The sequence below is a fragment of the Miniopterus natalensis genome, chromosome 2, assembly GCF_054644295.1.
Source record: "Miniopterus natalensis isolate mMinNat1 chromosome 2, mMinNat1.hap1, whole genome shotgun sequence".
Taxonomy (NCBI): Eukaryota; Metazoa; Chordata; class Mammalia; order Chiroptera; family Miniopteridae; genus Miniopterus; species Miniopterus natalensis.
The window spans coordinates 184,794,422-184,821,256 of NC_142082.1; the positions used below are offsets into that span (position 1 = coordinate 184,794,422).

The window sequence follows — 26,835 nt, forward strand, 5'->3', positions numbered from 1 at the left end:
GGTACTTTTTCTATTTATATAATCACAAAATTGTAGTATATATATTGTAATGTTATATTATTATAAAGTTAATGAAAAACATAAATGATAAAATCTTAGTTATGTTTAAAAACTGAATTATAAGTTTTTGGATATCTACTATTGACTTATTATAATTAAATCTTATATACTAAATTGGATATTAATTCATCACCTAACATTTTAAATCACATTAAGTAACCAATTTCCCTACTGTCAATTAAGTGATCATGTCTCTTCAAAGCCATATGTATCTGATTTTTAAGTTTTTATAATATTCGTTAGAAAAAAATGATTGCTGTAAAAACATAAGATTTACCTTTTATTACAAAATGATACATATATCTTCTTGAAGTATTTTCTATGACTTTAATAAACTCAAAAATGTTATGCCATTTAATCTTAGAAAGAAAAAATAGCCTAAAGGTTAAATTTAGACTCCATATATAGACTGAAAATTTTAAATCCTCATAATTTAGATTCTGAGAACAATCTCTGTTTTTAAATCTTCACCTGAGGATATTTTATCCATTGCTTTTTCAGAGAGAGTGGAAGGGTGAGACAGAGAAGGGGGCCTGGGGAGGGAGGGAGAGAGAGAAATATCAATGTGAGAGAGACACCTCGATTGGATGCCTCTCGTAGGACCCCTGACTAGGCTGGGGATCCAGGGTTGGAGCCTGAGACCCTTCAGGCTGACACTCTAACCACTGAGCCAAACTGGCTAGGGTAAGGACAATCTCTTAAAGGATCAGAAAGAGAGGTCATTCTTCAAACTTTTTTCTAATTAAAAGGAGAAGCTGAAAGACTAGAAAGGAAAGATTCCCTACATGCTGATTTTCTCACCTGGCTGGCTTCTAGTTGAATGTCCCGCACTTTCTGCAGGACATCTTCCTCTATCTGCTTTTCAAAGCTTTTCCATGCGCTATCTAAATCAACCAGCTCTGTCTCCAGGGCCTTTATGTCATCTTCCTGTTTAGAACATTGTTTTTCACTGTCCTTCACTGATTTCTTAGCCGCATCTAATTTCTTGAGATGGTGAGAAGTGTTTTCCTTGGCTTTAATGTATTGAGGCCTCTTCTGATTTAAAAGTGCTTCAACAGATCTAAAAAGAAAAATCAAGTTTGCTTTAAAGGAAATTAAACATCATGATACAGAAAGGGAAGAATTTCTTGACCAATTCACACATTTAAAAATAAATTCTAAAAACTCACTCTCAGAGACTATAAGCAGATCAGTTGTTGCTAGTTAGGAGGGTTGAAGAGGTGATGTAGAGGGGACTTTTTAAAGAGTAGTAAAATACTCTGGATGACACTGTAATGATGGACACAGGACACCACACATTTGTCAAAACCTACAGAGCTTTACAGCACTAAGAGTGTACTTTAATGTATGCAAATGCAAAAAAATCACTTAGAAGAGGCCCAGACGTCCTAGATGGAATTCAGAAAGTGACAAAAGAACCTAACTGTATTATGGATGTATTAAACCACCTTCCTGAAGGGGTGGGCATAAAAGGTGCTAACCTAAGTAACTTTAGAAATGAGGAGTCTGTAAAGCTAAAAGCAAAAGAAATTGTACATAAGCATCATGCTCTAGTTGATAAGGTTGCTTCCTAGGAGGGTATGGATGAACAGTTCTAATACAATTATGCAAACAAGTGGCATTTTGTGGAAGGCAGCTTTCTCACTGTTGGAGTAAGAGGCTATAGATAACCAAGAAAAGGTCAACATCAACAGTCAAGTCAAGTTGATATCATGGTACAAGACACATGTACCATATAACATCCCTGATATGATGTGGTGAAAGGGCATTTTACTGCTGTGGTTGTCTTCCTCCAAATTCAGAAGCCCTGTATAATCATGAGAAAACTATCAGACAAATCCCAATTGAGAACCATTCTACAAAAAAAAAAAAAAAAAAAAAAAGAAACCTGACCAATCCTCCTCAAAACTGTCAAGGTCATCAAAAACAAGGACAGTCTGAGAAGCTGTCTCAGCCAAGAGGAGTCTATGGAGATGAATGACTAAATGAAATATGGCATTCTGGATCAAAAACTAAGAAAATATTAATAAAGTATGGACTTTGGTTAATAGTAATGTATCCACATTGCTTCAGTAATTCTGACAAATGTTTCACACTAACAATGTAAGCTGTAAGTAGGAGAAAGTGTGGGGAATATGGAAACACTGTATTCGCTTTACAATTTTTCTGTATATTTGAAAGTATTCCAAAGTAAAAAGTATATATATATAAAAAAAAACTTTCAAAATGTCACTTTTATTTTTATTTTCTCTATTGATCTATGTAAAATCCAACTGTTAATAACTATTTTTAAAAGCTCACTTTAATTCCTTTTCTGTTTGTTGTAGCTGTCTAGTTAGCATTCCATGTTCCTTTTTCTTGGCTTTCACTATGTTTTCATGATGAGAAAGAGACTCCTTTGTGGCACTCAAATTCCTATTCACATGCTCTAACTCGGTGGTCAGGAAACGAATTTTTTTCTCATTATGATATAGTTTGAAAAGCTGCAGTTGAATCTTGTTTATTTTCAGTTCTTCAAGGAGACTCTGATAACGTTCTGCCTATAAAACAATATAATTCAACAATAGTTAAAAGAAAGCATATTTGATTTTTCATAAACTCAGCTATAGTGCCAACAAATGATCTCTAATAAATTTTTATGTCATTAAGAAACAGTATTCTTTTTTTAAAAAATATACCTTTATTGATTTGAGAGAGAGGAAGAGAGAGAAAAGAAACATCAATGATGAGAGAATCGTCATTGATCAACTGCTTCCTGCACGCCCCCTGCTGGGGATCGAGCCTGCAACCCGGGCATGTGCCCTGACCGGGAATCAAACCGTGATTTCCTGGATCCTAGGTCGATGCTCAACTGCTGAGCCACGCCTGGCCAGGCAAGAAACAGTATTCTTGCCAAAAGTAGCATTTTTGGGAGAAGGTTTCTGGATATACTTTTACAAAAAAACAGGAAACCAGCAAGTGATTTTATATTCATGCACTCAGTGGTGTGTGTAAGAATGAAGTGGCACCTGCCAACCTGGGGCCTTGTCCCGTTTCAGTCTTCACTCAGTGTGTGGCAAGTTCACTGACATTTCTGACATCAGCTTCCTCATTTGTAAACTGAAGGCAGTTATATGATTTGTAAGATCCCTAGCAACTTCAAATGCAATGATTCCAGGAAAAATTCCTGCTATAGGGTGTAATTTTTCTAATAGAACAAATAGGACTACTAACATTCTAAATTACACATGAAATGGAAGAATTTCCTTAGCATTTGTACTATTAATAAAGGAATAAAAGAATGGGCTGCCTTGAGAAGGAAGCTCCTAATCAATGAAGTATTCCTTGTAGTAAGTAAACAGCCACCTGCCAGGATGTTGTAAAAAATAATTAGGAAGTTGGACTATTCTGTCCATCCTTACAATGTTCAAAGTTCTGCAATCCCACATTTCTAGAAGCTGCTTCAGTGTCAGTACTATAATATGACTTTCACTAATGTCACTCCATTTCACTGACAAAACCAAGGACATATACACACATGTAAAAACACTAAGAAAACAGAAAAAAATCACTAATAAAAGACATCTACCTCACGTTTCTTTCTTCAAATACTTTTTGACGCCTACTGTGTGCCAGGCCCCGTTCTTTGTGCTGGGAACTGAGGAACAAGACAGATGCAGCCCCTGTCCTTCTAAGTTTACAACCTGGTTACCCTATGGGGGGAGGGGGACGAAGAGGAGTCAGAGAGCAAACAAGCAGTAGACAAGAACCACAGAGCAATATATGCTAGAAAAGAAACAAACTAGAGTAATGCAATAGTACCAGGGAGGGGCTAATTCAGAGTGCGGGCATGGACAGCAAATGCCTAAGAAGAGAGCTTTTTAATGAAAACTTGAATGAGAGAGTATTAGCCATGCGAAAATCAGGCATACAGCTATTAGAAAGAGGCAAGAGCCAGAGCTCCTGGGTAGAATGGAATGGGGATGTTCGATAAATAATGCAGGTCAATGTGGGAGGAGAGCAGAGGAAGTTCAGGCTTGAGAGGTGAATAAGTCCCAATCAGAAGGCTGGGTAGGAGATGGACTCTTAGTGCAGCGGGAAGCAGTGCACTGAAAAGTTCTATGCAAGAGAAAGAATCTGCTTTGCATTTTAAAAAGATCATTCTAAACAAAAATAATTATCAACCATACATGGCACTCTACTAGGCACTGTGAAGGGCACCAAGAAAATACCACAGAACAGCATTTGCTAACTGTGATCATGGCTTCCTGGGGGTCCCCAGCACCATTTTAGGGAGTCCCTGAGGTGAAAAGTATTTTCATAATAATACTAAGACTTTATTTGCCTTTTTCATTGTGTTGATATCTGCACTGACTGATGGTGTGAAGCCAATGGTGAGTAGCTGCTAGGCCTTGACACAAATAAGATTTAATACAGAAGCAGATGTGAAAATTCATATCTTTTATTAAGCTAGCTATTAAGGAGATTACAAAATGTAGAACAGTGTTACACTTCTAATTATTTAGTTTTAGAAAAAATAGTTTTCTGGTGGGAATGGAAACTGTATGGCAGTTCCTCAAAAAATTAAGAATAGAGTTACCATATGACCCAGCAATTCCTCTTCTGAGTATCTAATACTTAAAAACATTTATTTGCAATGATATATGCACCCCTATGTTCACTGCAGCATTATTCACGGTGGCCAAGACATGAAACAATCAAAGTGTCCTTAGACAGAGGACTGGATAAAGAAGATGTGGTACATATACATACAGTATGGAACACTATTCAGCCACAAGAAAAGAAATACTGCCATTTGCAACAACATGGATGAACTTTGAGACTATTATGCCAAGTGAAATAAGTCAGTAAGGAAAAGTCAAGAACCATATAATTTCACTCATATGTGGGATATAAAATGAAACTCAGACACAGGCAACAGTAGGGCAGTTTCCAGAGGGAAGCGGGTAAAGGGGACCAAATATATGGTGACAAATCATTTGACTTTGGGTGGTGGGCACACAATGCAATATACAGATCACGTATCATAGAAACCTATATGATCCTACCAACTCATGTCACCCAAATAAAAAGAAAATGCACTGTTTTTCATAAAAATGTTATTTGTTTTCATGAAATGCATTTGTTATTTTTACGTTGATTACAAAAACCTATTTTCAAATTTTTCCAGTTTTAATTTCAAATATAATAAATAATATTGGTAGATATAACCCGTATGAACAGAAACTCTTTGCTGTCACCAATAATTTTTTTCTTTCCTCATCTGAGGATACGAGCTTTTTTAAAAACCTGATTAGAGAAAGAGGAAGGGGGAGAAAGAGAGAAAGAAACATCAGTGTGAGATAGAAACATTGATTGGTTGCCTCCTGTATGCGCCCCAAACAGGGATCCCAAGCCTGCAAACTATGTATGTGCCCTGACTGGGAATCGAACCCCAAACCTTTTGATTAATGGGAAAACAGCTCCAACCAACTGAGCCACCCAGCCAGGGCCCCAATAATTTTTAAGAGTGTAAGGGGACAAGAAGCAACATTTGAGAACCTCCGTCATATACAGTATAAACCCATCAGGCTTATTTTTAGTTGGGAAAAAAGTTTTTGTAGTTCAGGTTGACCTACCTGTTTGGGGAGAAAAAAACTCAAATGGTGAAAAACATCAAAAAGCTTATCTGTAATGAACATTGGGCTTTATTTGTCTTATATTATTAAAAGAATCTCACTAATAACCCCAAGCCAGTATCTAGAAATTCTGATAGTTTTTGTATCCAACACGTAATTGGTTACATCTTCATGATACCTTACCTCATCTTTCTCTAATTTTGCATGTTTGCGCTCTGCAGCTATGTTTTTTCTCTTATTAAAATTAAACTGTGCATCTTCTTCGGCTTTCTGTAACTTTCTTTTCTTTTCCTCATATTCTCCTATAAGCTCTCCTGAGCTGCTGATTTCCTCAAAAAACTGGGTTCTTTCTTTGGGTTTTTTCATTGAAATCAACTCTACAGTTCCCTTTTAAAAACAGTAAAGCACACCAACATGTAAAATATAGTGATGTACTTTCAAAATCATGAATCAAATAAACTTTACAGCCACTTACTTGAAAAACTAGACAGTTCCGTGCTTTGACTATTATACCTATCTTTTCCAGCTCTGCTATGTAAGCGGAACGACTCACAGGATTATCATCAAAACGAAATTCTGAGCACCCCCCTAAAGTAAAATAAAGGCTGTTATAGGAAATGTAAATATCAGACATAAACCAACAACTGCTGAAAGTTTTATAAAATTATTTTTCTTACTGAAATGCCCCAGTTGTGCAATAATTTACACGTTAATAAATGCATTTAGTCAGTCAGCAAATATCCTATATACCAAGGAGTATCCTACAGCAGTAAACAAAACCAACAAAAGTCTGAGCTCAATGAGCTTATATCCCAGTACTGGACACAGACAAAAACAAGATATGTGAGTAAAGTAAATATCATGAAAGAAAGTGGTAAGTGCCAAGGAGCTAAGAAGAGTTGGGAAAGGGGTATGAAAGCTTCTGTGTACTGGAATCAGGCATTGCTGTTTTAAATAGGATGGTGCTATGATCTGATTATCTGTGTCCCCCTAAGTTCATGTTGAAATCCTAACCCCAAAGGTGACAGTATCAGCAGGTAGGGCCTTTGGGAGGTGATTAGGTCCCGATGGTAGAGCCCTCACAAATAGTTTAAGTGCTTTTTTGTTGCTGTTGCTAATCCTCTGCCGAGGATGTACTTTTTCCATTGGTTCTTTTCAAAGACTGGGGATGAACCTAGGGAGGCGGCGGGGGGAGGACAGAGAGAGACATCATGTGAGAGACACATCACCTGGCTGCCTCCTGAACGTGCCCCGACAGGCTGGGGATTGAACATACAACCCAAGAATGTGCCCTTGACTGGAATTGAACCCAAGACCCTTCGGTGCTCAGGCTGATGCTCTAACCACTGAGCAACACTGGCCAGGGCTAGTATAAGTGCTCTTATAAAAGAGATCCCACAGAGTTTCCTTGTCTCTTCCACTATGTAATTCAATGAAAAGTCTGAAACCTAGAAGAGAGCCCTCATCTGACCACACTGGTACCCTGATCTTGGACATCCTGCCTTCAAAACTGTGAAAAACAAATCTTTATTTCTTATAAGCTACTAAGTCTGTGGTATTTGGTATAGCAGCCCAAATGGACTAAGACAGATGGGCAAGGACAAAGGACAAAAAACAAAGCTGGAGGCATCACACTTCCTGATTTGAACATATATTACAAAGTTACAGTAATCAAGCCAGTATGGTACTGGCATCAAAGCAGACATATAGAGCAATGGAACAGGATAGTCCAGGAAGAAATCCACGCATCTAAGATTAACTGGTCTTCAACAAGGGTACCAAGACACACAATGGGGAAAAGATGGTCGCTTCAATGAACAGTGTGGGGGAAACTGGATATCTACATGCAAATGAAATGAAACTGGACCGTAATCTCATACCACATATGAAAATTCACTCAAAGTGGGTTAAATATTTAAATGTAAGACCTGAAACTGTAAAACTACAGGAAGGAAACACAGGGGAAAGGCTTTTTGACTTTGCTCTGGTCAATATTTTTAGGATATATCAAAAGCACGAGCAACAAAAGCAAAAATAAGTAAGTGGAATTGCATCAAAATAAAAAACTTCTGCACAGCAAAGGAAACAATCAACAGAGTGTAAAAGAAAACCCAGCGAAATGGGACAAAAAATTTTCAAACCATATATCTGGCACAGGGTTTATAACCAAAATATATAAGGAACTCATACAACTCAACAGCAAAACACCAAATATTATAACCCAATATAAAATGAGAAAAGAACCTGAATAGATATTTCTCAAAAGATGCCATACAAATGGCCAAGAGGTATATGAAAAGGTGCTCAATATCAGAAAACATGAGGAAAATGCAAATCAAAACTACAATGAGAGATCACTCACACCTATTACAATAAAAAAGCCAAAAGGCAAGTGTTGGTGAGGATGTGAAGGGAACTTTGTACATTGCTGGTGGGAATGTAGAATGGTAGACATTATGGAACACGGTATGAAGATTCAAGATGAAAAACAGAGCTGCCTTGTGATCATATTCCTTCTGAGCACATATTCAAAGAAAATAAAGTCAGTATCTTGAAGATACCTGTATACTCCCATGGTCACTGAAGTGGTATTCACAATAGCTAAGGAATAACCTAAATGTCTGTCAGTGGGTAAATAAGAACACACGGAAGTATTATTCAACCTACAGAAAGGAAATCCTGCCATTTGCAATGTCACAGATGTACCTAGAGGACATTATGCTAAATGAAACATAAAATAGTTAAAACTTACTGAAGCAGAGAGTAGAATGGTGATTGCCAGGGCTGGGGGGAGAGGAAAATGGGGAGATGGGCAGGGAGTTCAAGGTTTCAGTTATGCGAGATGGTAAGTTCTGGAGATCTAACCTATGGCAATGTGACTATAGTTAATGATACTGTATCGTACACCTCAAATTTGCTAAGAGGGTGTTCTTACCTTACACACACACACAAAAGAAAATGGTAACCAGGTGAGGTGATACATACGTTAATTTGGTTGTGTCACTTATTTCACAATGTATATTAAACCATCAAGTTGTATACCTTAAATATATATATAAATTTTTGTCAATTATACCTTAATAAAGATGGGAAAAATAAACCTATGATGGTTTATTAAATAAATAGAGTAGGCTAAGGGATTCTTACTGAGGTGGGAGGCTTTTGAGTAAGAATTGAAAGAAAGTGAGAAAAACCAATGAAGATACCTAGGTAATAAAGTGGTGAAATGTTTAAATTAGGCCTTAAGGTACAAGTTTATAAATATAAGCATTTCTAAAATTATCTGTGATTGAATTTAGGGAAAATTAATAAAAGAGTATTTATACATTAGAGTGTTAAAACCAAACCATGCTCTAGTGGGCCAGAATGAAAATAGCAACAAAAAACAAAACCAAGAAACACCTACTTTATAGAGGCTCTGTAAACTCCTAGCATGTAGAAAAACATATATATAAACAACCCCAATCTTGTTTACTCAGGAAACAGATTTTATAAATAAATCACAAACTACAAATTCAAATATTTCACTGAAGTTGCTTTTTGGTGGTAGAAAAAACTTTCTTTACAAATCAAAAATATGCATATAATTACTTCGTCACTAAGAAAACACGATAAATATATATAAAGAACCTCAGGAAAGACTTTTATAACTTCTCTGTCTTTAAGGCGGGCTCTCTCTTTCATTTTAACCTAATAACCAGTTAGAAAAATGCTATTCGACAATGGAGAAGTCTGAATGAAGAGTCGCAGTGGAGAATCAAACAGGTGATATTACTTGCTTCTGAGAACTGCCGTCCAGGAGGGAAAAAAGCATCTCCAGTTCACTATGCCAAAACAGGTAATCGACCTAACTGCAGAAAAATCAAATGACTCATAAGCAAACACCTACAAAAATATACCTCGAATAATCCTTGCAAACGTTTTCTCTTCTCCACTTTCCTCCACATAGACAATTTTTACACTTGCAGAAGACGAAACGGGCTTTCCGACATGTGCTCCATGAATAAGTTCTTGAATATGCTTCACTCTTAAATTAGCTGTTTTCTCTCCCATCACAAAACTAAGCGCATCCATTACGTTAGATTTTCCTGGGGACAAAAAGCGGGTGGTGGTGGAAGGAGAGGAGACAGAGGAGTTATTCATTCTTCATCATTAAAACAACAGCAACAAACAACCTTGCCCAGAACCAGACGAAAACAGGCTACCGATGGAAGCGGAACTCAGCCCACACACAAGTCGAAGCAGGACTGTCTCGTCTGCATTCAAAACACGCGAGACTGAACGCTTCCCGCAGGTCAGCGGCTCCTTCCACGCAGCTACCGCAGAGTAGTGAGCGGTCTAAATTCAAGGGTCTAAACGCTGGATCTAAAACCCCACTCCCCCGTTTTAAAGCATTATGCCGCGGCCAATCGCGTAACTCCTCTAATCCCAGCTGCCCTCGTTTCCTAAGTATTAACCGACGGCTAACTACACCCAGGGTTTGCCCACGCGCGAGGCGGAGGGGCTGGGGCCGTCGCGAGGCTGAGTCGGCGCGGAGCCCCCGCGCGAGGAAGGTCGGCTGCGCTGTGCGGCAGGAGGCGGTCTCCTGAGGGCGTCGCGGTGACCACCGCCGGCCCGGGTGGGGAAGGGCACGCTGAGCCTCGGCCCCTCGGCAGCGCACGCGTGGGCGCCGCTCGGGGAACCTCCAGCAGCGCGGGGCGGCCCCGCCGTGGACTCGCTCGCCCCGCGCGGGGCTCGGACGGCACCTTCCCCGCCGCCTTGGGCGAGGCGGTCCCACCACGGCGCGTCCTTTCCACCTCGTTACAAGCAATAAGGATGCTCTGAAACCAGTTTTAAAGCGCGTAGAAGCCCACTTCCCCGGGCCCTGGGACCGTGAGGACAGAGCGGAGGCCGCGCGGGCCCAGGACCCGGCAGGGCGCGTCGGGGCGGCGCTGGGGGCCCCGCGGGTCACAGGGCGACACCGCCCGACCGACGGGCGCCCACGGGCGCCAGGGCGCGAGTGGAGAAGGGTGTTTACGCCAGAACGAGGCGCGCACGAGGGAGGCTACCGCGCAGGAGGGCGCCCTTCGCACGCGCCCCAGCCCCCCTTGGCGACGCCGCGGGCCCGGCGCCGGGAGCACGCGCGGAGCGGGCGCCGTCCGCGGCGGCCTCGCAGTGACTGAGGCGACGGTTCCCGGTCAGCGCGGACCCAGAACGGGAACCCGGGGCGCGGGGCCCGAGGACGGTCTGGACGCACCCGAGGGGCCCGCTGCCCGCCGTTCCCGGGAGGCCCCGCGGCGGAGGCGGCCGCCCCGCAAGGCCTCATCTATGAAAAGGCGGCAGCGCGCCTCCCCGAGGGCCCGGCAGCCGCGGTGCCCGCCGGGAGCTTGGACGGAGCGTGCGGCCTGCGTCCCCGCCGCCATGTTCCCGCGTGGGCCCGGCCCCGGCCCCGCGCCCCCCGCGTCCTTAGGGGGGAAGGGAAGGGGCTGCAGAGGCAACGAGGGCCGAGGGCGGACGGCAGAGCCTGGGGCAGGAGGAGCGGGGCAAAGGCGAGGGTGGGCGGGACGTGGGGGTGGGACGGGGGTGGCGCGAGGGCCCGCGGAACCCCGGGGTGGGGTGGGGCGAGGGCCCGCGGAACCCCGGGGTGGGGTGGGGGTGAGGGCCCGCGGAACCCCGGGGTGGGGCGGGGGTGGGGCGAGGGCCCGCGGAACCCCGGGGTGGGGTGGGGGTGAGGGCCCGCGGAACCCCGGGGTGGGGCGGGGGTGGGGCGAGGGCCCGCGGAACCCTGGGGTGGGGTGGGGGTGAGGGCCCGCGGAACCCCGGGGTGGGGCGGGGGTGAGGCGAGGGCCCGCGGAACCCCGGGGTGCGGCAGGGGTGGCGCGAGGGCCCGCGGAACCCCGGCGTGGGGTGGGGTGAGGGCCCGCAGAACTCCGGGGTGGGGTGGGGGTGGGGTGCGGGCCGGCGGAACCCCGGGGTGGGGTGGGGTGAGGGCCCGCGGAACCCCGGGGTGGGGCGGGGCGAGGTCGGGGTCGACCCGGGCGCCGAGCACCCGGCGGGAGGCGGCCGAGGCTGCGGGCAGCGGGGGCCGAGTGCAGGCCCTTTGGCCGCCCTCACGTCCCCTCAGGCAAAATGAGGCGCGGGCGCGGGGTCCCAGTTACCGGAGCCGTTGGGGCCGATGATGCAGGTGAACCTCTTGAAAGGCCCGATGACCTGGCGGCCCCGCCACGACTTGAAGTTCTCCACGAGCAGCAGCTCCAGGCGGCCCATGGCTGCGTCCTCCGCGCCTCGGCCGCGTCCTCACACGCCGGCGGGAAAAGCGCGGGAAGGGCTTCGTGGCTTCTCGCGAGAGCGGAGCGAAAACGCGGCCAGCTCGGCGCCGTTCCTTAGCAACCGGGCTGTTTACGTTTCCGAGGAAACCCAGTCGCCCGGCGCTCGGCGGCGCCGCCCGGGAAGCAGGAGGCGCGGAAAAGCTGGGGAGCAGGCTCGCGTCCAGCCCGCCCACCGCCTAGGGAGCCGGCCTCGCTCGGCCCGCAGCTCGTCGTCTTTTTGTTGTCCTCTCTTTTATCTCGCGTGTTTCAAAGCCTCTTAGGATTTCTCGGGGATTCCCAGGCATGGAGATAGTGCATCCCGAGGACGCGGAGCAGTACTTGGGCGTCACCAGGAGGAGACATCAGGAGCTGTGCAGGCAGAACCAGATCTTCAACGCCAGGAACAGGATCATCGGGGTGAGACCCTCGGCCCGACCGGGAAAGGGGCCAGGCCGGAACGTGGAGGGGGCCTGGGGGGGGGTCGGGCGCGGGAGAGAAGAGGAGATGAACCCCTCGAATGAAACTTTTGATCCAGGGACAGCTGCAAAGGGCACCAGGAGTTTCCGGGGGGCGGGGGGGGGGGTGAACTAGCTCTATATATTGACTTTGCTGAGGATGAGAGAGACCTTAACAGAACAGTTATACCCCCTTTCACTTGCCAGACAAGCTAATGGAGTCTTGCAGCGGGCGTGAGTTGGTCTGGAGTTTGTGGCCAAAGAGAGACTACATGGGGGTGGTTCTCTATCTGAGACAGACTTTCTATGCTGCCAGGGGTTCCTTCCAGTCCGTCCATTTCGCAAGCCTGAGCTGGTCCCAGGAGATGAATTAAGCAGTTCTTGACCTTCAGGGTTTTACGGCCCAGTGCAGGAGGCAGACATTGAAATGGGCACATTAAAATGTAGTGAAGGAGGGGAGCACAGACAGGCTGGAGGAGGACATCAGAGAGGGCTTCCCGGAGGAGGTGATGCCTAAGCAGTGTTGTGCAGATGAGTATCTGTTAACTAAGGGAAGGGGGAAGGGAGCTCTGCGGAAAGTTAAGAGGACAGGTTGAAGAGCTAACTGTAAGCAAGGGCATTCAGGTATGAAAAGACATGGTGTGGACCTAAGAGTGCATTGACAGTGGGGTAGGGATAGATAGGTAGGATTGTTAATAACGGGATAAAATTATCTGGCTCTAACTCATCTCCTCTCGTTTTCTATTCCAGGGAGATAAAGAAGCCTGGGATATTCAGGTTCGTGACCAGAAGATAAAAGAAGCAACTGAAAAAGCCAGACATGAAACATTTGGTAAGCATTTCCTAAATGCGTACCTAGGGCTCTAGGGCTGCGTGTCTTTAGACTCCAGTCCTTATTTCTTTACCTATGTAAGAGCTTGTTGTTTTTACTTTCTCCTTTTAAAATTTCACAATTCCTAGTGCTCAATTAACAACGCCCCAATTCTTCCTCTGTTAAAAGAAAAACAGCTATTGAATTCTATGTGAGTTCTAAGAAATATACTTTAAGGATAAACTTATGTTTTCCTGTTTTCTAAAAAAAACCCTCACAAAACTGGATATGAAAAACCTTAAACACAAACATTCTCTTCACACTAGATGACATGCACAAACTCCCAGCTCACCCCCCACCCCCCAGCTGACTGAGAACTAGACATGGTTCAAATAATAGTACTCTAGCTTTTAGATAAACTTTTCAAATAGAATCCACATCATGTGCAGCAATTTCAGCTTATTTTGTTAAAGCACGGTAAGGATTTGTATAATAGAAGAAAGCAGGGGGCGCCATATTCTTATAAAACTCCTATATATACATTTGTAATAAATTTGGTTATTTTTTTCCTGTTTCAAAATAAATAGAAAAAAGCAGGGTACAAATTTTTTATACAATGGGTTTTCAGTGAAGTTTTAAAATACATGATAGGTACGCTTATAAAAAGGAAGGAAATATGCCAAAATGTTAGCGGTGGTAATGTTGGCATGATTAAATTATGAGTGAAGTGTATTTTCTTTTTTATCCTGTTCTGTGTTTTCTAAATGTTTTACCTTTTATATTTTTAGTTTAAAAATAAGTCAAACTTACAAAAATGATGTGACAGATATGTACGGACCCACCACTAGATTAGATAGATGTTAACTTTTTGCCAAATTGGCTTTAGGTATACTTAAGAATTCTTTTTGAAAATATACGTATATTCCCCCCCTTACCATTTTCACCTCCCTCCCTCTTCAGAGGTGTGAACCATTCCCAGGCCAGCTTTTTGTGTGTGTACCATTTATGTATGTATCCATGACAGTCTAAAATTGTTTTTTGTGTGTTTTAAAATTTTACATAAATGGTATAATATTGAATGGATCCTTTTCAACTTTTTAAAAAATGTATTTTTTAAATCCTTACTCAAAGATATGTTTTTATCGATTTTTTTTTTCCAGAGAGAGAGAGAGAAATGCCAATGTGAGAGAGAAACATTGATCAGTTGCCTCCTGTATGTGCCCCTACTGGAGCTGAAACCGGCAACCTTTAGGTGTACAGGATTATGTTCCAGCCAGTGGAGTCACCCATCCAGGGCTCAGTGTTGCATTTTTAAATTTAATCCATGATCTACATATAGAATATTCATTTTATTTATTTTCTGATAATTTGTTATATGAATTAAGCAGAGTTTCTTTATCTGTTTCTGCACTGATGACTGATTCTTATTTTCCCAGGGTTTTTTTTGTTTTTTTTTTGTGTTTTTTTTTAATAATTGCAAACAATGCTGCAGTGACTACCTCTGCATTATGTCCCTGTGTACATGAGTGGGGGATACCTAGAAGTTAACTTGTGAGGTCATAGGATATGCATGTTTTCAGTTTTATAGGATATTGGCAAATTGCTTTCCAAAGTGCTAAGTGTACTGAGTTACATTCCCCCAAACAGTGAGTGAGGAATCTCCTTTCCCCACATCTGAATATGTGCTATTATTAGCATTTTAAATATTTTGCCAATTTATTGGATGTTTCTAATCATTTGTAAGGTTGACCATCTTTTCACAAGTTTATTGATTAGTCAAGTTTATTTGCCTGTTTCTATCCTTTGCCCATTTTTGGTTGGGTTGGTGTTTTTTTTACTGATTTATAGGTGTGCTCTGTACATTTAGGATTCTGATTCTTTAATGGTTATGTTACCTTTTTGGAGAGTTGTATTACTTTTAGAATCACTGAAAATTATTTTTTAAAATGGAATCAGATTTATTTTCCCCCCTGAACCTTAAGCTTATGGACAACCTCTGCCTCTTGTAGCTGCTGAAATGAGGCACAATGACAAAACCTCATGCATCTTAGAAAACCGGAATAGAAGAGACAGGAAAAACCTCTGCCAAGCCATCAGCGACTTCCAGCAGAGCTTTCAGAGGCCAGAAACCCGTCGAGAATTTGACCTTTCTGACCCCCTAGCCCTGTGGAAAGACCTTCCAGCCCGGCAGTCAGACAGCGACGTTCGGAACACAGTGTCGGGGATGCAGAGGTTCATGGGAGAGGATTTAAACTTCCACGAGAGGAAGAGATTCCAACAGGAGCAAAGCAGAGAATGGTCCTTGCAGCAGCAAAGGGAATGGAAGGATGCTCGGGCCAACCAAAGATGTGCAGGTAATGAAACAAAACACACGCGTTGATTTCAATGCTTTCTGTGCTGCTTTGGCTGTGGGAGGAGAGGAACGTCAGAACCTGTGTCCCAGGATTTAAACATCTCCAGTCACACGTCAGTCATGCAGGAAACACTTTCTGAGCTTGCACTCTGTCTGGGCTCCAGTGGGTGGTGGAGGCCCATCACTCAGAACCAGTCCCTGCCTTTAGGGTGTTTACAGTCTGCTGGGGAGACCAAGGGAACCACATGGGTCCAGCCTGTGTCAGGACAAGTCCAATAGGACACTGTGATCCCCCCACACCTGGCCTTCCACCTCCATCAAAGGGAATTCCATTCTTGTAGTTGCCCAGGCCCTGGCTCCAAGTCATCTTGACTGTTTTCTTTCTCTCAAATGCTACATCCAGTCCAACAGGAGGTCATCCACATCTCAAGTACCTTTCACTCCCTCTGCCATCACCACTCTGGACTAAGTTATCAGCTCTCTCAGCTGGATTATTGCAGTAGCCTCTGCTGGTCTCCCTGCTTCTGCCCTTGTCCCCTTTTCACCTCATCTCTTCTGAACCCAGCAAACAGAATGATCCAGTGAAGCTGGTTCCTTTGCTCAAAATCCTCCAATAGCTTTACATTTCACTCGGTAAAAACTACATTTATTTCAAGGACCAGCAAGGCTTTCAGTCTGATCTTGTCCCCTACGATGCTGTCCTTCCTTCATCCCATTCTCACCACCCTGACTTTGTCACTGTTCCTAGAATGTACGTGTGTCAGGCTCACTTCTGCCTCAGGGCCTTTGCACCTACAGTTCCCGCTGCCTGGAAACACATTTCCCCAGATATTTGCATGGTTGTTCCCTCTCCTTCTTCAGGTCTTTGCTAAAATTCTGTCTTACCAGTAAGGCCTCCACCGACCACTATTACAAGTCACAGCCCTGTACCCTTCCCCTCCGTGGCTCACGTTCCCTGTCCCTGCTTCATTCCCCCCATAGCATTGCTCAGTGACGTACTATGTGGTTACGTATTTGCCATCCCTCCCCGTACCATCTCCTAAGCTCCATGAAGGCAGGAGATTCTGTGTCTTATTCACTGTGCTGTCTTTAGTTCTTCGCACATAGGTAAGTATTTGTTGAAATGATCACTGATGGGGCTTTCAGAATCCCACCCATCTCCCAGGTGCTCTACTTTTCCATCTCTGGCTGAGAGCACTGCCCTCCTCCCCCCTCCTCGCCAGCATCTCACCAGGCATCTCACAATGTCCTGGAAACAAATCCTGCATTTCTCCCTCCAGCTTCCTCCTGCGCTCAGCGACACCTTCCCTTAGTCAAGCCAGAAACCTGGGGGTCCTCCTTTGTGTGTCCTTCAGGGCTGGTCTCCAGGCCATCCTCAGCTCCTGTCCCTTCTTAACTCCTGTAGATATTTCGGACTGTCCACGTCTCCCGTCCCTACTGTCACCACTGTGAAGCAAGCCCCCACCTTTTTCACCCGCACGGACCACACCAAGGGCTTTCCAGTTGTCTTCCCCTTTCTTTCTTGCCCCTCTCTGGTCCATTCTCAACATAGCACTCAGAATGCTCCCTTCTAAACAATGTCAAGGTGAACAGTGTCACTCCTACTCCCTCTACCCCAGCTTAAACCCTCTAATGGCTTCTCGTTACATACGGAATAAAGTGCAGAGTCTGCCCATAGCCTCCAAGGCCTGCATGCTGGGGCCACTGCCCGACCCTCCGATATCCCTTTGTGCCCCTCAGCCCACTCCCTGTGTCCCAGCCACTCGGGCTTGCTTTCACTTCAGGGTCCCAACTGGTTCTTCCCCACTTCCGGACCTTTGCACCTGCTCTCCACCCAGCTTCGTGAGCACGTCAGGACTGCGCTTCAGTGTCACTGCCTCCTGGGGAAGCTCTTGGTCCTCACCGTCCAGCTGCCTAAGTCAGGTGTTCCCCACATTTCCCCTCTGGCTGCCTTTCCCTCTGAGGCACGGGCCCAGCCTGCAGCAGTGCGTCTATTTCCATGTTGTTTGTTACCTGGCTCATCTCCGGGATGCTCGGTTCCGTCCCGGGTTCCTAGCAGAGTGTGCGGCTGGCCCCCCTGAGGCTCTCGATAGCTCTGTTAAACCAATGACCAGACTAACAATGCAAGGGGAGGGGCAAAGCTGAAGGTGAGCAGAGGCCAGAATTCACCACTAAAGAGTTGGGTCTTTTTTTCCTTTTTAAGTGGAATTTATCGGGGCAACATTGATTAGTTCAGGCATATAGGTTTCAGGTGTACGATTCTATAGGCCATCATCTGTATATTGGCCTTTGTTTTTGGGGATGGATGGGGGACCTGCGGATACAAACACCATAGGAAGAACCTTCTGATTACTGGCTTTTTTTTTTTTTTTTAGTGTAACAACCCTGTAAAGTAGTAGTTGTCCTGCCTCACAGGTGAGGGCAGAGGCTTAGAAAGGTTGAGTAATAAAGCTAGGAGGCATCTAGGCTGGACTGGGAGGCTGTCTGACTCCAAGTCTTTATGTTGTGCAGTTTGGATGCTTGACTTTTCACCCCTTCCCCCTCTCCTCTCCTTGGCAGAGTGCTACTGCCACTCCGTGGTATGTTACCTGACGCCCCCTTCCTCTGGGGAGCCCCATCTGGTTCCGTGGCAGAGCTCCCTGTTTTCTGGGCTCCCATCATTCCTTCCTGACTGTAAGGATGTAGTGGCCTGAGAGGTCATGGATGGCAAGGAGTCACTGCTCCCGGTCCCAGGACCACAGCAGACATTACTGACCCACAGCGGACGTCACTGACCCACAGCAGCGATTGCTGACACTCAGCCCCTGGCACAGATGTGAGAGCTTTACCTGAATTAACTCATCCAGGTCTCCCAGCAGCCTGAGGCACCCCATTCTGTGGATGAAGTCAGGATAAGAAGCAGCTGTGTGAACAGACACTCGGGCTCTCTGTGCGCCTGGAGGGAGCCCTGGGTGGGCACACAGGTGTGACAGTGTTTGCTTTCCCGCAGAGGACCTCTACACGAAGACCAGGCTGCAGTTTGATGAGACAGCCAAGCATTTACAGAACCTGGAGAGGGCCACCAGAAAGGCGTTGTGTGCAGCTGTGGAAGATTTCAACAAGATCCAGGTAAAACCTGGGGCTGTGGGTTGGGGCAAGCACCCAGCCGCTTTCCCTAGATGCCCAGGCTCCCCTGGTCCTGGGCTGAGCCCATTCACTGGGCCACATCATGAACTTGAGCCCCAACGGGAGGGGAGCAGGGTGGAGGGCTGCCCAGTCACAGAAACAGCTGAGTTCTAGCCTCTGCTCCCGAGCTCTGAATCTGGGTGTGAAAGCAAAACCCAGCTACACAAGCTGAGGCAGGGGGGTCAGTTCACCTTTCTGAACCTCAGGTGCTTCTCTGGTATGAGGACAGTGACATTCACCTAGACAGATACCAGCCAGCACTGCCCTGATACTAGGTCTTATTTCGGTTCTTTACTACCCCTCAGAGTTGTTCCTCACAGGAGCAGGTCCACAGCACTCAGTAGTGGGAGCCGCTGTGACCATGATTAGTGCAAATTCGGGGGTCTCCTGACAGCTCTCTCCCCCCTCAACTCCGCCCAACTCCTCACAAACACTCCTCCCCGCCCATCCCATGCTGACGTTGCCTCAAGCTCTCTGTTCCTTTTGGAAAGTAGGTTCATCTCCAGGTTTCCTTTTCAAATGCAGTTATATTTCCTGGGTGGGGAGGGAGTTTAGCCTGGATTCATTGATTGGATGGGCTGGTTGACCAGAGCAGTGGGCTGCAGAGTAGAACATGTGCGATGGGCCACTGCAGAGCAGGAAGAAGACACTGGAGCTCTGCTCACTGGCATTCTTAACATCGTCATTTTTAATTCCCACGTGTATGTGTGTGCGCGCGCGTGTGTGAGTTACAGAGCACGTGGTATTTTTATGGTCTAACAGTACCACGTCGTAAACTAATTGTATTGGAGACACAGGCTCACGTGTGTTCTGCTAATGGGGGTGTGCAATCAAAAATCCTGGAGATGCTGGACCAGATACCAGAGAGAACGTCGGTTTTCAACAGCAGGGAGAGGAATGCGGAGGGGAGGCCAAAGGGCAGAACACAGAGGCACCTGGAGCCCAGGTCACCGGCCAGCCAGCTGCGAGAGGTCTTGGAGAGCACCTGGCCCTTCCTTTTGCAGAGGAGGCCCAGAGAGGGCAGGTTCCTTTGCTCCAGGCCCTAAAGCAAATTAATGGCATGATGGGGCTCTTTTTAAAATGTAAAACAATTTAAAAAAATTTTTTCAATTGTAGTTGATATTCAATGTTATGTTAGTTTCAGGTGTATGGCGTGGTGGTTGGACATTTATATGACTTAGAGAGTGATCCCCCTGGTAAGCCTAGTTCAGAACGGAGCTCTTGATTCTTAGTCCACTGTCGTCTGGCCATCCAGCCGCTCCTTTACTCCCTCATTTATCAGTTCAGCAGGTGCTCATTGAGCCTTCCTGCCGGGCACTGGCATGCTTTTTGCCGAAACGTGTTGCTGCATTCATCGATCTGTTTACTCATTCACGCGGTTTTTAGTGAGCACCTACAATGTGCCGGCCCTTTCCGGTCCCCCAACTGCCCACGTGGATGCAGTGAGGCAGCTCCTTCATAAATGTCCCCCATGCTGGGGAGAGCCATCGGTTCTGTTCCGGACTATAAATAGGCTCTGTTTATTAGCCTGGGACATTAATACAAGGGTCTAGATGACTGTCCTCAAAAGAAAATTCCAAGCAGCTCAGGCAAACTCAGCAGGGGAGACACACACTTGGGAGCCCCTGATTCTCCACGATGAGGGGTGCTTGTTTCACTAGAGAGACATTGTGGTTGTGGTGTTGGGGTTCAGTGTGCAGGCATCAGAGCCCAACTGCACAGGTGCAAGACCAGGCTCCTGTATGTAGCCTTGGAAAAGCTACTTAAGTGCCTCAGTTTTATCATCTGGAGAATGGGGATAATGACACCTACCTGTGCCAGTGAGAATGGGAAGCACCTCCCAACTCTCAGTGGCTTAAAATACACAGTTGGTATTCGCCATGCTCCATGTCCATCTCAGTGGGCGGAGGGGCTCCGCACCTCCTCCTCGCTCTGGAGCCCAGGCCCTGGGACAGAACAGCCATCAGCTGGAGGCCCCTAGCAGCTCAACAGAGCAGGCGTGTGCCCGATCCCCCCCACCCACCCACTGTGTCCTTCCAGAAGTGTCCCAGTTACCTCTGCTCACACTGCATTGGCCAGAGTCAGCCACAGGGCCACACTCACTCAGCAGGCGGGAGGTACAGTTCTGCCACGTGCCCAGAAAGAGCACTGGCCTTGTTTCGTGACCAGCAGTAATTCGATCACACTCGCTGGTGAGGTGGTGGGATTAAACTAGGAAATGCACGTCACGTGTTGGAACCTTGAGCACGTTTTCAGAACTCATCAACGGTGGCTGTTATTTTTAACCCTAGCCACAGCTAGCTGGTCTCATTAGTCAATGTGTTCAACACCCTACCAGAGGGGTATGACTAACCCAATTTAGTTGATTAAGAAACAGGCTCAGAGGGAATTGCCTTTCCTAGGGATACCCAAGCACTCATCTGATTTGCTTTGGCCAATTCAAACATGGCGCTTCCAAACCCTGCAAGTCCAGTGTTTGAACCTGGCCTGTCCAGTGCAAACCATGTACTTATGTGATGCCATTGAGTTACCACCTCACTGCGGTGCGCCTGGCACCTTGCCGAGTGCCCTGTCTGCCCATCACTAAAGAGAACTGGTAACACCGATGAATGTCTAATCCAATCCCTGACTTGGCAGAGAAACGACTGCAGCCCAGAGAGGGGAGGTGACTCGTAGGCCACATGGCCGGGGCCATTTGCTCTGAACCACCCTCACTTGAGCAGGGATTTGAACCAGGAAGTTACTGGTACCCGGCCTCTGGCTGCGCCAGGAGCACTGTGGTGACAATGTGTTTTCACCTTTGAAGTCACCACGGTCCCGAATCACTCTGTTGGGTGTTCTTTGTGGCCTGCAGCCATATCAGGGTGACCAGGGCCACAGGGAGGGGCATAGAGCCCTGTCCCGGGGTGAGTGAGCCAAGCGAAGGGGCCATGATGTCTTTGCCAGGGGGGCCCCTCTCCACGTTGGCCAAATGGTGGGAAGATCTGAAGCTACTCTGCACACAGCCAGCAGGTGGCGACCCCCTCAGCCCAGCGCACAGCCTGCAGCCCTGCCTGCCAAGTCTGCCGCCCCGCTGTCCCCTGCCCTTTAGCCCATTCTCCCTGCAGGGACCCCCAGGGAGATCTGCGGGCCTGGGCCTGTCCCCCTGGGTCACTTGGAGCATCTCCCCTGATGTCTGCCCCTGCCCAGGCCTCGGAGTTGGCGGAAAGGAAAAGTCTGGAGAAAAAGCAAGAACAAGAGGACAACCTGGCCGAGATCTCCAGCCTGCTGCGCGGGGACCTGCTCTCTGAAGACCCTCAGCAGGCAGCCAGCTCCTTCGGGCCCCACCGCGTGGCCCCTGACCGCTGGAAGGGCATGACCCGTGAGCAGCTGGAGGAGATCCGCCTGGTGCAGAAGCAGCAAGTGCAGGAGAAGCTGGTGCCTGCCCCCTCCCTTCCCACCTCTGTCCTGTGCGGGGGCATCTAGTCACAGCTGCTCTTGGGGTTTACGTTTCGGGGGTATGTGTGTGACAAAGGCTGGCTAATCTTGTTCACGTGTGATGTAGCTCGGATGGTGAGTGCCAGGGAGAAAAGTAAGGCTGGGGGAAGGAGATGGAGGGTGCTGGGCAGAGGGGGGTCACCGGGGGATGGAGGAGTGTGACATTGGAACAGAGACCTGAGTGGGGGAGGGAGAGAGCCACACCAACGCCTGGGGAAAGGACAACCAGGCAGGGTGACTGCAAGGCCAGGGCCGTGAGGCAGGACCATCTGACCTGTTCAGAGAAGAGTAGGGAGCCTGCTGGCCAGAGTAAGTGAGGGGAGGGCCTGGAGGAAGTCCGGGAGGTGGAGGGTCGAGGGCCTGGTGGGCATCGGGAAGAGTTTGGCTTTTTCTGTGACTGATGGAGGACATTGGAGGGTGTGGAGCAGAGGAGTGACATCATCTGACTTACATTTGACAGGATCCCTTTTGCCACTGTGTTGAGGTTGGATGCCAGAGGGAAGAGAGGGTAGAAGGAAGATCCTTGGGGGGCAGGGGGGGCTGTTGCACAGTCCTGGTGAGAGCTGATGCTGCTGGGCCCGGGGCACTGGTGGCGAGGGTGCTGAGAGGTGGTTGGTTCTGGATCTACTTTGAAGGCAGAGCCCACAGGAGTGGTTGGAGGGTCTGTCGGGCATGCATATGAGAGACAAGGTAAGGGTTACTCCGGGCCCTGGCCTGAGTACCAGAGGATGGAGTTGTTACTTATGGGGGTGGGAAAGGTTGTTGGAGCAGTACGTGGGTAGGGGAAGTGGGGATCAGTGCAATTCGAGTTATGTTAAGTGTGCAGTGTCCACTAGACATCCAAGTCTGTTAGGATTCAGCTTCCTGAACATGCTGAACCCCAAACAACAGTATCTTAAAGTAGAATTTCATCTCGCACGCAGACGCATCCTTAGGAAAACAGCGCAGGCTGATACGGCAGTCCCGTGGTCGACTCAGTTCTGCCATCCTCAGCACCTGGCTCCCACCTCCTGCTGCAGGGTGGCTGCTTGAGCTCCTGCCATCACACATACACTCCAGTGAGCAGGAGGAAGGATCAGGGGAGAACCCTCTAAGGACACTGCCATTCATTGTTCAGCACTTAGTCAGTGTGGTCCCTGACTTTAAGAAGCCTGGAAGCGTAGTGTTTACTCCAGGCAGTGACTTCCGTTAGGAAGAAGGAAAGTGGCTACTCAGGGACAAGTGATATTTTCTGCCCAGTGGGCAGCTGGATGTATCTTCTGGAGCTCAGAGCGAGGTCTGGGCTGGAGACATAAACGTGGAGTCATGACCACTGAGAGAGCATTTAAAGCGGTGAACCGGGGTGGGTCGCACAGGGAATGAGCGTAGAGAGGAGACAACATCCAAGGACTGAGTCCTGGGACCCTCCCTCTCCATTTATAAAGAGCAAAGGGGCCCAAGAAGGAGCAGCTAAGGGGTAGGAGAGAGGGAGCCTTTGTGATGTGTAGGCCAAGTGAGGGGAGCGTTTTGGAAGGAGTGGAACCCCAGGGTCAGACACCCTTGCTGGGTTGCGGACAGGACGCTGGGACTCCGTGAGGAGCATCTGTGGCCGAGGGCTGGAGGTGACAGCTTGTCTGATGGGGGAAGAGCACGAGCGAGCAGGAGGAAGTGGAGACAAGCTTACAACTCTCTCACGGTGTTTTGCTGTAAAGGGTGCAGAGAAACGGGGTGGTAGCTTGTGGGGGACATGGGCTCACGGGAACGTTGTTTAATTGTTTTTCTGGTCATAGAAATAGCAGCTTGCTTGTCACCCACGAGAGCGATGCATGGAGGAGATACTTGCTGGAGCCGTCCCCTGGCAGCAGGAGAGCAGGGGGCTGAGGGCACTAGTTGAGGCTTGGCGTGGACAGAAGCTCGCGGGGGCGGGGTGAGAGTGGGCGTGTCAGTGTGGCAGCCCGTGGGGCTCCCCTCCCAACCCCCATTCCTGCCCACATAGGAAGGGAGGGTGGAGATAGCGGAGCTGACAGTCACTCAGGACGGCTGATGACACTGCCCATGGTTAGCAGCTGACCTCTCGGGGCCGCATTAATCCATTTTTCTCTCCTAGGAGTCAGTGGTTTTTATAGAAGGGTCTGGAAGGGAACGAGAAATGAGCTGAGATGCAGACATTCACCCCCGAGATCATGAGCCCATGGTCCCTGGTGGGGCTGCAGCCTCCGTAGGTTCTAGAGGCGACTAGGTGGTCCTGGTGGTCAGCCCGGAGCAGCAGCCTGCCCACTGGTGGTGCCCGGGGCCTCCCAGCGGGGCCACCTGGGTCGGTAGGGTGGGCCTGCCCTGATTCCTGCACGGCGTTGCCCACCCACCCGAGCCTCGGTTCCCCCACCCGAGAGTGAAGGCCGGTTCTCCGAGCCCATTCCCCGGGGCGCCTCCGTGGGGACGGGTGGTGATGAGTCACCTCTGCTCCCTGCAGAGGCTCCAGGAGGAAGAGTCACAGCGGGACAGGGCCTGGGCCCGGCAGAGGGCTCAGGGCGCCCGTGCGGCTCTGCTGCTGGAGCGGGAGCAGCGGCGGCAGCAGCGGGACCTGCGCAGAGCCCTGGACGGCAGCAACCGCAGCCTGGCCGAGGAGCAGCTGATGCGGTGAGTCGGCGGGGCCGGGCGGGGGCCGGGCGGGGGCCGGGCAGGGGCCGGGCAGGGCTGGGCAGGGGCTGGGCAGGGCCCTGGAGAAGGCAGAGGCCGCCGGGACCAGGCTAGGTCAAGGGGGGACAGGAGGGATGGTGGGGGTGCTGACCGGCGGGGCCCGTGGAGCAGGCTCTGTGCTCTCCTGGCTCTCTGTCCCCCCCCCAGATCTTTCCCACCCAAAGGGCCCGGGGCCCCCATGGCACTAGGGCCCAGAGCTAGGAGGCCAGGAGTTAAGGGCCTGGAAACCACCGGTCCCACACAGAGCAGGTGACTGAGACCCCATCCTGCTGGCATCCCGTAAGCACGCCTCCCTGGGGGATCCTCTCCTGGGCCCTGGGGGCCCCCAGCGGCTGAGACAGGGATGCTGGTGAGGAGTTCAGGGGAGGGCCCCAGGGGGGTCTGAGAGGCGGAGAGGACGGTGCCTGCCGCCCGCTGCAGGGAGGGCTCTCTGAGCTTCTGAGTCCCAGCTACAGGCAGGCGGTGCAGGTCAGCAGGTGACTATGTCACTGAACCCACATTAGTATTTACTTGTGTATCTGTCCGTCCATCAAGCTTGTGGCTGGAACTCAGAAAGGACCCACTCGTACTTTCTCCAGTCAGACATCTGACTCCTGTTTACCAGCGGGTCCCTCGTCGCCCGGTCACTTCTTTTGGGGCCTAAAGGAGCACTTAAGGACGCGATGTGACAGAGCTCAGGCGGGATGAGCAGATGTCTTCACAGTCACGCCTGTGGGGATGGGATTCTGAAAGGCCCCCCCTTTCCCTGCGTGGGTCTGCAGCCCGACTGCTCTGCAGTGACGCCATGCCCCCGTCCACCCCGAGCCCGCGGGGGCCCAGCACGCCCTGGGGATGGCACCGATAAAACGTGCGGGCGCTTTTCTGCATAGAAATGTAGACTAGGAAGCCAGGCATTTGCTGATTGTGTTTCTCTTTTTATTATCAGGAAAAAAATTATGAAGGAAGAAGTCTATTCAAACACTCCCACTGAAGATTATTTCGCACAGTTTAATACAAGAAGTCGATAATGAAAGACACTTCCTTCCCCCTGAATCATTCATGCATAAAACACGGTGACCTTGAAGGGTCACATTTATTAAAAGAATGCACCTGCCCTGGCCGGGTGGCTTGGTTTGTTGGAACGTCGCCCTGTACACCAAAAGGTGGTGGGTTGGAGTTCCGGTCAGGGCGCATACCTGGGTTGCGAGTTTGATCCTGGTCAGGGTGCATAGGGGAGGCCACCAATCGATGTGTCTCCCTCCCTCCCTTCCCCTAAAAATCAGTGGGAAGAATACCCTCGGGGGAGGGTTAACAAACACCCACCAGTTGGTCCAGAAGTACCTTCACATTCCCACCGTGGACGAGACATTCAACCTCTCCTGTGTATTCCTATGAGGAGCAGTGGTTTCTGTTCAGCATGGCTCAGAGTGTGTCTCTGGAGCAGCTGTGGGTGCTGTGGATGTGGGGGTGGCCAGACGGCCCTGCCGAGGTCCATTCCAGAGAGAGGCCGCGGGCTGGGCCTGTGTATTGGACTCCAGGCTCGGCTGCCGCAAAGCTGACACTCACAAGCCTGAACTGTGTGCAGGGCACCGTTCTCTACGCTTCAGGTGGGATGAACTAATTCCAGCCTCCCGCAGCCCGCGGTGGGTATTTTTATCACGTGTTCCAGGGGCACCTGGTCGCATTGCCTCCCGGGTAATCCAGGTGCCTGGGCTGCACAAGCCACCTCAGGGGAGCGCAGGTGATGGACAGTGACAGCCCACACAGACTGTCCCGCGTTGGGCAGGGAGACAAGGTGGGAGATGGGAGGTGACGTCGGTTCACCCAGGGCACAGTGAGTGCCCCTCAAGACCTGCCTGCTTTGCTAGCAGCCCCCGCCGTCTCGTGGGAGACACATATAAGCCGATGCAGAAGCAGAGGGGCGGGAGGTGGAATCATACCTGGAGCCCACAGG

General features: G+C 48.7%; 2 protein-coding genes across 3 annotated transcripts in view; one reads left to right on the plus strand and one right to left on the minus strand.

Annotated features, from left to right (window-relative positions):
• The window catches only part of SMC1B (structural maintenance of chromosomes 1B), a 48,241-nt gene extending 36,317 nt beyond the window's left edge, over positions 1-11,924 (minus strand). For both annotated transcript variants that reach the window (XM_087814974.1, XM_087814975.1), the window contains exons 1-6: positions 11,816-11,924; positions 9,578-9,766; positions 6,154-6,266; positions 5,862-6,065; positions 2,362-2,600; positions 862-1,120 (exon numbers count right to left, since the gene is read on the minus strand). In XM_087814974.1, the coding sequence (XP_087671100.1) occupies positions 862-1,120; positions 2,362-2,600; positions 5,862-6,065; positions 6,154-6,266; positions 9,578-9,766; positions 11,816-11,924 (1,113 nt within the window). The remainder of the gene's footprint in view (positions 1-861; positions 1,121-2,361; positions 2,601-5,861; positions 6,066-6,153; positions 6,267-9,577; positions 9,767-11,815) is intronic.
• Positions 11,925-12,268: 344 nt separating this feature from the next.
• Positions 12,269-25,930, plus strand: RIBC2 (RIB43A domain with coiled-coils 2). Its single transcript, XM_087814026.1, has 7 exons — positions 12,269-12,382; positions 13,171-13,252; positions 15,241-15,585; positions 18,574-18,692; positions 21,939-22,166; positions 24,676-24,842; positions 25,828-25,930. Exons 1-7 carry the CDS (start codon positions 12,269-12,271, stop codon positions 25,907-25,909), a joined length of 1,137 nt encoding a protein of 378 aa, XP_087670152.1. The 3' UTR covers positions 25,910-25,930.
• The last annotated feature ends 905 nt before the right edge of the window (positions 25,931-26,835 follow it).

Coding starts and splice junctions, on each gene's coding strand:
- RIBC2 (XM_087814026.1), top strand. CDS start 12,269: ATGGAGATAGTGCATCCCGAGGACGCGGAGCAGTACTTGGGCGTCACC. Junction 22,167..24,675: donor AGCAAGTGCAGGAGAAGCTG/GTGCCTGCCCCC, acceptor TGCTCCCTGCAG/AGGCTCCAGGAGGAAGAGTC. Junction 24,843..25,827: donor GCCGAGGAGCAGCTGATGCG/GTGAGTCGGCGG, acceptor TTTTATTATCAG/GAAAAAAATTATGAAGGAAG.